The sequence below is a fragment of the Haliotis asinina genome, chromosome 7 (assembly GCF_037392515.1).
Source record: "Haliotis asinina isolate JCU_RB_2024 chromosome 7, JCU_Hal_asi_v2, whole genome shotgun sequence".
Classification (NCBI taxonomy): Eukaryota; Metazoa; Mollusca; class Gastropoda; order Lepetellida; family Haliotidae; genus Haliotis; species Haliotis asinina.
The window spans coordinates 19,481,166-19,491,299 of record NC_090286.1 but is presented as its reverse complement, the minus strand read 5'-3'; the positions used below and the strand labels follow the sequence as shown (position 1 = coordinate 19,491,299).

Genomic DNA, 10,134 nt, shown 5'->3' with positions numbered 1-10,134 from the left:
AAAAAACCCCAAAACTTCACTGGTTATACAATGTACAAGCCAAGACAGTACTGATCACCGACCTTACGTACGTTTCATAGTAGTTGGTACTTTCACTTTCTTTTCTTAGAACTACCACTGTTCCTTTACAAAGCAACGCCATTTTGTTACTTCTCACCAACCTAAATATGTAGGTCATCTGTTGTGTGAAAACATCCTTCGTTGTACATAATCATTGTCTCTATCCCGGGGACCATGTCGTCCAGAGAAAACGGGGACTCGGAGCTGCATGAAGAAGGTAGTCTTCGAGGGGTGCCTCTATCTGGAGACTTTATAGTGTCTGGGAGAACTGTCAGACTTCAGACCATTCACTCAGGTCTCGCCTGGAAAGGTCAAGATCAAATTTCAGGTTCGTGTTGCGCAAGGAGGTTAATTTATTTCGCGGTATCTGAGTAGTCCAGAATGACTGTGATATGGTTTGTGCAATATTCAGCAATCTTCAAACCCAAGACCAAACACAACCAAGCGGCTTCAATTTATAATCCAAACAATGTATATCCGGTCATACTCTCTTTAAAAGGAGGATGTTTAATTGAGGAAAACTGACAAGCGAGGTATCAGGTTTTCCACAATGATTGGTTTGCCGAAAGTGGCTCTATTTTATCCAGGATGGAATTTCATGTCAGCGTTGTTGAATTTGGTCATTTGACAGATGAATGGATACAGTGGTCTTCTCGGAAAGTAGGTATAGGTTTCGCTCTTTATATCTGTAAGCCGAAGACTCGGGTTCGATTCCCCACATGGGTACAATGTGTGAGGCCCATTTTCTGGTGTCCCCCGCCGTGATATCGCTGGAATATTGCTAAAAGCGGCGTAAAACAAAACTCACTCACTCTGTAAGCCATCGTTGCACACAGTCAATAAACAGAAAGAAAGGAACGTATGGTACAGTGAAAGCTGTCTAAACCGGCACTCATCGGACTGAAGAAATAACCCAGTTAGGCGGTGTCCGGGATTCTAGAGCTGATGATCAATGTACAAACCACGGACGGGACAGATTTTATGCGGGTGTGAACAACCTGGACAGCTTCCATTATACTTTATGGTATGAGAAACATATTGACCAAATACATTATCTCGTAATCAATCAAAACTATTTCATTTTAGGTAATAAATGATTTCTAAGCTGTCGACACCTCGACAAAACAACATTAAGGGCTTTCTGTAATAGGGATGTGATTAAGTCACTTCATCTTCATATATCTTCAAATATGAGCACAACACTTCATCTTCATATATCTTCAAATATGAGCACAACGCTTCATCTTCATATATTTGTAAAGCTGTGGTGGGGTACTTTATAAAGTTCGTCATACGAGGAAGCAGTCGTCCTCGAAATGATTGTGTTTGTCGTGGAAAATATGGATTTGTGAACTTTGTGAACTCATTGCCAGAACTTTTAATATTCCGTTAGACCAGAGAAAATATCTCGAGGTTGTTAAAACTCTCATGGTATGTTGGTTCCAGTGAAGATTACAATATGGCAACAAGTAACATAGTTCAAAATTCATAACTATGGTTATAATTAGCCGAGCTGTTCATTTTGTACTCTTTGGAGCTTCATGAGCTCATGTTGCCGTCCATGACACTGGGGAATGTTAGGAGAATGTTATGTACATGGACACAACGACACAAGGCCAGGCTGGAACGCAGACAAATAAACAGTTTCAAACAAAAATCCTATACACATAATGCAATTCTTAAGCGCTATGGTTGCACAGATTTCATCACATTAGATACGTGTTGCAGACTGCCACGTTGACTGGAATGACGTCATCACTGCATACCTGGGAGGGGTCTCCCGGGGGCCGGGCGTAAAGGCCAGGGTGGGAGTGGTGCCGGAGGAGGACAGATTTACGCTGCATTACATAGAACATCAGAAGAACAACATCCTCAGACACAAACACGTTACGTTTATCGGACAGACGGGACAACTGAAGGAATGGCTGGACAGTGTAGCTGAAAGAACTGGTCGTGGTGAGTACAGACGGGACAACTGAAGGAATGGCTGGACAGTGTAGCTGATAAAGCTGGTTGTGGTGAGTACAGACGGGACAACTGAAGGAATGGCTGGACAGTGTAGCTGATAAAGCTGGTTGTGGTGAGTACAGACGGGACAACTGAAGGAATGGTTGAACTGAAGGAATGGCTGGACACTGTAGCTGAAAGAACAGGTCGTGGTGAGTACAGACGGGACAACTGAAGGAATGGCTGGACAGTGTAGCTGAAAGAACTGGTCGTGGTGAGTACAGACGGGACAACGGAAGGAATGGCTGGACAGTGTAGCTGAAAGAACTGGTCGTGGTGAGTACAGACAGGACAACTGAAGGAATGGCTGGGCAGTGTAACTGAAAGAACTGGTCGTGGTGAGTACAGACAGGACAACTGAAGGAATGGCTGGGCAGTGTGGCTGATAAAGCTGGTTGTGGTGAGTACAGACGGGACAACTGAAGGAATGGTTGAACTTAAGGAATGGCTGGACAGTGTAGCTGAAAGAACTGGTCGTGGTGAGTACAGACGGGACAACTGAAGGTATGGCTGGACAGTGTAGCTGAAAGAACTGGTCGTGGTGAGTACAGACGGGACAACTGAAGGAATGGCTGAACAGTGTAACTGAAAGAACTGGTTGTGGTGAGTACAGACGGGACAACTGAAGGAATCGCAGGACAGTGTAGCTGATAAAGCTGGTTGTGGTGAGTACAGACGGGACAACTGAAGGAATGGCTGAACAGTGTAACTGAAAGAACTGGTCGTGGTGAGTACAGACGGGACAACTGAAGGAATGGCTGAACAGTGTAACTGAAAGAACTGGTTGTGGTGAGTACAGACGGGACAACTGAAGGAATCGCAGGACAGTGTGGCTGATAAAGCTGGTTGTGGTGAGTACAGACGGGACAACTGAAGGAATGGCTGAACAGTGTAGCTGAAAGAACTGGTCGTGGTGAGTACAGACAGGACAACTGAAGGAATGGCTGGACAGTGTGGCTGATAAAGCTGGTTGTGGTGAGTACAGACGGGACAACTGAAGGAATGGCTGGGCAGTGTGGCTGATAAAACGTGTCCTGGTGAGTTCAGACGGGACAACTGAAGGGATGGCTGGACAGTGTGGCTGATAAAGCTGGTTGTGGTGAGTACAGACGGGACAACTGAAGGAATGGTTGAACTGAAGGAATGGCTGGACACTGTAGCTGAAAGAACAGGTCGTGGTGAGTACAGACGGGACAACTGAGGGAATGGCTGAACGGAAGGAATAGCTGGACAGTGTGGCTGAAAGAACTGGTCGTGGTGAGTACAGACGGGACAACGGAAGGAATGGCTGGACAGCGTAACTGATAAAAGTGGTCGTGGTGAGTACAGACGGAAATGGCTGGACAGTGTAGAGGATACTGCCGAATATGGTCTGTGTAGAGAAACAAATATTTCAGTTCAGGAAACCGTCAAGTATGGTTCTTCCTTTAAAGTAATCAGCATTTATTAATCGTTGGCCGTGATCTGTTGTGTTTTTGACAAAAATATTTGAGGCGCCATTTCTTTTTCACTGAGGTCGTCCCAAATGTCTGCTGACTCTGGTCAACCCAATTGGGGGACAGAAGAAAGGAGCCAAGCTGTACGAGGCTGTGGTACGGCCACTCTTTGAACTGGCGGGGATTGAAGCTAAGCTTAAAAGTGAGCGTACTTTGTGAAAGTCAGGTGAACTGGACCAAGGAGAATACACAAGGAATACCTGTTTCAGCTGTGTTTGTAAAGCAGAATGCAGAACGAAATTTGAGTATTTAATGTGGCTGTTTTGCGAACGTTTTAACAATTGGTGTATGATTAATATGTATATATTATACTTTACCATTTTTTGCGAACAGCCGGGTACAAATATGAACAAGATATTACGCATGCAATATGGTTTGTTTTCCAGTCACAGAGAGATTTCGTCACGCAGAGGAAATCGCTAAAACCTTTGATGTCACTGAAGTGGACGGGTAACTGAAAGTGGCAGCACGATTTAACCTACACTAACAGCTAGTCTCGGAAATGAACATATTTTTCGGATTTTGAAATCTAGACTTGCCATGCATTCCAGACTCTGCATAGGGTACATTGGTTACATTTGTTCCAAGGTCTGTATGGCGAACTAGACTGATGTATCCTGACGACACAAACCACGACTTTATAAGTTGAATGAAGTCTAATGCTGCTTGTAACAGTGTTTCCGTTACATCACAGCGTGACAGTTTGTTTTGGGAGTGAAGATGGAAGTGGTGCAGGGCTGAACTGTTTACCACTCTGGTGAGAACTACAGACATGCCTCGGACGAGCCCAGACAGGGGCAAACCTGCACTCAAACCAACAATCATCGGTGCGGGATATACTAGCTAGAACAGTGAATTGTGGCGCCTTAGGTATTATAGAGCAGTTATATGTTTGAAAGTATTCTCTTCTCTTTCTTCTTCTTCTCTCTCTCTCAGAACATTCACACACACACACACACACACACACACACACACACACACACACACACACACACACACACAAACACGTACATACATGCCATAGTTACTTTTCTAAACGCAGTTTTTGAGCTAAGCCTGACAAGGTACAATGACTTCACGTCATACTCACCTCAATATATACGTCTGCTCATTTAGGCGCCTAACAAGCCCCTAACACTGTATTTTACGGTGTAGTATAATACATGGTATAACCCCATCTCAACCCACAGGTTGATCGTGTCCGGAGGGGACGGACTGATGCAGGAGGTTATCCAGGGGTTAATCACCCGCTTCAGTGTTGGCTGCAATGACCCTGACGTGGAACTAAATCCCTTACCCATCACACTGGGCGCTCTGCCCACAGGTAGGAGAATACCGACCTCTAGATCCCAACAACGGGGATCATCACCGCTTAAGTAATACAGAGACGTAATATGGCTACACTGCTACAATGTTGAGGTCTCAGACTCACAAGAAAAGAACTGATATACATTAGGTTGTTGAGACCTTGGCAATGAAGAAGGTATCAGATCGATGAGTTTCAAAGCACGACATGTTTGGTAATAGTAATTACTAAGTGGGACATGTATTTCACATGCTATATACAAATATATATTTCAACTGCAGAACGCTGGACGAACATTCATGCTGTTAAATGCTAAAATTCTTCAGGCTCGGGTAACGGGATCTCAATGGCCTGTCATGGATGCACGGACCTGGAGACAGCTACCTTAGCGGTTGTGAGAGGTGAGGCAGGTACAGTCTGGCTCAGCCTAATAAACATTTATCTATCATAAATATGAGCTACAGCCATTGTCTTCTCTTGGATTTTTCAGGCGAGAAACAGTATCTGAATATTGTAAGCGTCCATGGATCGACCGACCTATTGGTTGGATATGCAGGCTTTGCCGCAGGGTATGGATTCTGGGCTGATCTGTTCAAGCATGCAGATGACCATCGGTGGCTCAAGACTTACCGTTACCTGGGTGAGCGTTGTCAGTTCATACATAGAGGCTAATACCACTGTGGCTCCAAGAGTCTATTCTGTCCCTATAGTAAACATGAACAATAACAAGCAATACAGAATCTCTCATAAATCAACCATTTCGACCCCCGAATAATACCATCGTAACATGCGTTATTTCTTTGGTTTGTTCTGTGTTTCAGTAGGTGCATTTCGGGGTCTGTTTGCAGGAAAGCGGGAATTCATTGTTGAGGGGGAATATTTGCCCACTGCTAGACCAGACAAACACATCCGGTAGGTAGCAGGATGAGGTTGGAGACTGGGGTTGGGAGGGATGCATGAATACAGTATTTCAGAATTTTGTACAAAATGTTTTTTGCATATCATAATTGATAAATTGAAAGGATATTAATGTAGGATTTGCATCTCTTTAATTATCGTAATATTAGGCTGATTAATTTGGAAATTAGTTAAATAATTTGCTACAAATCATTAACTATCCTGCCTCTTGTTGTACCAGCGCTGCTGAGGACCTGGCGAGGAACACAGACACAGAAGGTGAATATGCCATAGAAAGGTGAAATAGGCCATATTATCAGTTTCCATCTCAATGATCATACTTGGTACAAGTCAATGACTTTAGTCCGTCTCTACTGTATACCATATCTATAACTACTGTATTATGGAGGTAGGAAATTATAAAGGATACATGCAAGGCAGGGAATTAACAACCAAGCATCGGACGTACACAAAGCAGTTAATATACACATGAAACTTCACTGCTCAGTATGGAGGGCAGAAGGCCGTCCAAACCTTCTCTCAACTCTGCTTTGAAGTTAGTGTCTACGACAACAGTAAACAATCTATGTCCTTCTTCTTGACACATAGAATTTCTCAGGAAACATACCTGTTGTTTTACGCAATATGATAATCATCAAAATTCGGAGTACAGTTTCCATTACATAATCACAACAACGAAAGCACTTTCAGCTCGATAGCGTACAGAAACGAACTGAACGGATTCTGGTATGACGTCACAGCCACAGACGGCGGACCACTACAAATAAAAATATCACAAAAATATCACGACATTTGTATCTTCTGACTGCGTCCACAGAACGATGACCTGTGATTCTCATGATATCCTGTTCCTCGAGGTCTGCTTCGTAAAGTGGAGTTTACCCGCGTGATTGGAGAAATTGCCTATGATACCCCCTGCACTGCAAATATCCTTCATCGGTTGTATCCATGATCTCAGTTGTTTACACAGAGTACTTGAGCACTGTATCTCAAGTTGTCCTCTCTCGACTGTAGAAAGGTCCTTGATTACCAATTTTTATTAAGTATAATTCGTACAGTTCAACCTGTTCGCTCGAGGTGTGATGTCGGAGTATTTTTGCCTGTACAACGGCGATAGTGTCATCCATAGTTGTAGTATTTAGCAGTTTTACCTTGAAATTCGATGTAACTGATCTCGGCCAGTAACAATTTGTTTCACGTCAGTCTGACTGTCTTCATCACGTGCCTTCAAACCAAACAGTTTACAGTTATAGTAAAACACAGTGTTGTGGATACTTTGTGCAGGTTTTTCTACCGAAAACACCTTTCTCCCACAAAATTCGCTCACTGTCTTCTGTTGGGTCGGTTTGCTTTGTAGTTGTCCCTAGGTCCTCTGACATCAGTTTAGTCATTTGAGCGTTGTGTACTCGGCGGAATTGATAGCGGTAGTTGTGTTTGACATCGCCCTAAGAAGCCCAGTCATGGTCAAACACAAGGTCTTCGGTGGGTAGCAGTCTCCGTTAACTTTACGGGCATCAACAACAACTTTGATCTGCAGACGTTCACTGTCTCCACATTAAAGCCTTTCAGGTCGGAAACAGTGTCGTCTTTACGTTGTTTTCGCCACTGTTCGAACACACCAGCACTCCACTTCGTTTCCGTTTTCGGTCGGTTTCAAAGTTCAGGAAACGTTGCAGCTTTGTCTGTGTTTGGCAAGGCAAGGCGTCGGCTGCCAGTTTGCCAGTTGATTTCAACAGTAAATACCAAATATTGAAATTATATCTCAAGTATACTTTTGGCCGGTTTATAAGCTGGATAAAACACGACCATCGGGCATTATAAAGAAGTAAGGGTGGTTTACATAATGATTAACCTTCAAGCCTATCACAAACGTCCTGAAAGAACATTCACAAGGATGGCGGATAGTTCTAAATAGTCATAATAATGACTAATTCGGTAACTACGTGGTCAGTGTGAATTCATTTGTCGGTTTGTCTTGGGTGTTTTGTAGGCTGGGTCAAGTTCTCTGGCACCTTCACAGGGATCAACTGCTTACCAGGTGGATTCTACAGGGTAGACGGCAAGCCTGGGGTCGTACATTGGCATCAGGGTGGCGTTGGTGTGAACCTGTTTCTAGAGAAACGATCGAGCAAGTTATCCTACCTGAAGTGGATGCTGGGAATCTCTAAAAGGGAAGGCGATTTGGTAAGGTTCCTGAGGCTGGATGTCAGACTCTCCAATATGTCAGTGTACTTCAAAAATATTTTATAGAGGTATTAAAGGTAGTAACAGTCACGTGTCTCTTGTTCTGAGTTCCCGACCATGTTGTGACTGGTGTTGTGTTTCCAGGATGTGTTACAGTGCAACGCGGACCACATTGAGGAACATTATGTGAAGGAGTTCAGGTTCAGCCTGAGAGAGTCCGACACAACCCCTGCCGAACATGGCGATGCTCGTCTTCCTACGGGGGAGGAGAAGAGGACGGTCCAACAGCTGGTGTTTTTGGATGGAGAGATTCGACCTATAGACACCTCATCCATGGTTGTCAGGTAATTACGTACCACATGTTGAAAAGAATGGCCTGTCAGAAATGTAACAAAAATGTGCAGTTTCCATGATGACAAAGAAATGAGTGAGTGAGTGACCTTAGCTTTTCACCACACTCAGCAATAATACAACAATAGTATGTGGCAGCAGTCTGTAAATAATCGAGTCTGGACCAGACAATCCCGTTACCGATCGCATGACCATCGATCTACGCGACCAAGTTAGCGCGCAGGCGCGTACCAAGTCAATGCGTTTCGAGTAAGCCCTATAGGTTGAAAAGCTTAATATTTAGATGGTATTGAGGGATCGCACAATCTTTTTCAACAACAGTCATGTGTAAACCCGGTTTTTTTCTCTAATGGTAGCTACGCCACTGGCGAGTATGACCGTCCGATCCCATTAGTCGCATTAACATGAAATGAGTGAGTGAGTGGCTTTTGTGTTGCTCAAGATCCATTCTAACATCTTCACGGGTCGAAATGTGTCATGAACAAAATTGACGATTCACAGTTTCATAGTTGAAATTTGATTTAACAAGTTCACGGCAGGTAACATGTACAGGTCAAGGTCGTCTCACTGCGTCATCGCAAGCGTCTGTTCAGCGCTCATGCTTGAACTTTTCTTTCCAGGAATCGGAGAAATGTCACAGAATTCTTTTGTGCAAAGTATACTTCTGTGGAACCATCTCCGTGTTGAATGCCAGACTTGGTGGCGCGCAAGTATTGTTTAGTTTTAGTGACCTGATGCATCGAGCAGTGACTCCAGAGTGTGATAGACATCAAACAATTGACCATATCACCGAGTCTAGTGTATGCAGGCATGATGTGGGTGAATTGTTGACGGTATTACCGAGGTAGGCTCGTGTAACCTGGAGTGATGGATACAGATATATTACCGTGTCAGTGGAACATGTAACCCGGTAAGACGGACCAAACAGTGAATTCTAACCTTGTGAAACAGATCAGACAGTTGATTGTAACTTTGTGTGACGGATCAAACAGTTGATTGTAACCTTGTGTGACAGATCAGACAGTTGATTGTAAACTTGTGTGCTGGATCAGACAGTTGAGTGTAACCGTGTGGAGCGGATCAGACAGTTGATTGTAAATTTGTGTGTCGGATCAAACAGTTGATTGTAACCTTGTGTGACAGATCAGACAGTTGACTGTAACCTTGTATGTCGGACCAGACAGTTGATTGTAACTTTGTGTAACAGATCAGACAATTGATTGTAACCTTGTGTGTCGGATCAGACAGTTGATTGTAACTTTATGTGACAGATCAAACAGTGAATTCTAACCTTATGTGACAGATCAAACAGTTGATTGTAACCTTGTGTGGCGGATCAGACAGTTGAATGTAACTTTGTGTGACAGATCAGACAGTTGATTGTAAACTTGTGTGCCGGATCAGACAGTTGATTGTAACTCTGTGGAACGGATCAGACAGTTGATTGTAATACAACCACTGGCTTACGTACTCCGAACATGTGAGCTATCATTGTAGAAGCCAGAATGTTGCAACTTTATAAATCTTTTGAGTGTAAAGTTTCTTCACACTGATTTGTTTCTGTATTTGATTTCAGCAACGACACTTACTCAAGGAATGTGTCTGAGCTTTAACACCAAACCAAGTTTGTCCCTCAAGTTTTGTAAAGGGATTTGCCAAAACCTTTGGATGCAATACCAGATGTTTTGTGGGTTTTATTTTGTTTTTGTATGTTTTTAAACAACAACAACAACAAACACTGGGATTTAATGACACCTTAAATGTATTATCTGTACACTTACAGTAGTAGTCTTCAATAAAGGTTATAACACG

The 10,134-nt window shown here is 43.4% G+C and overlaps 1 protein-coding gene across 1 annotated transcript; it reads left to right on the top strand.

Annotated features, from left to right (window-relative positions):
• Positions 1-129: 129 nt before the first annotated feature.
• LOC137290421 (ceramide kinase-like) lies at positions 130-10,134 on the top strand. Its single transcript, XM_067821346.1, has 12 exons — positions 130-388; positions 1,789-2,016; positions 3,583-3,705; positions 3,950-4,013; positions 4,754-4,887; positions 5,196-5,270; positions 5,360-5,509; positions 5,691-5,781; positions 6,008-6,045; positions 7,778-7,971; positions 8,116-8,315; positions 8,943-10,134. Exons 1-12 carry the CDS (start codon positions 235-237, stop codon positions 9,007-9,009), a joined length of 1,518 nt encoding a protein of 505 aa, XP_067677447.1. The 5' UTR covers positions 130-234; the 3' UTR covers positions 9,010-10,134.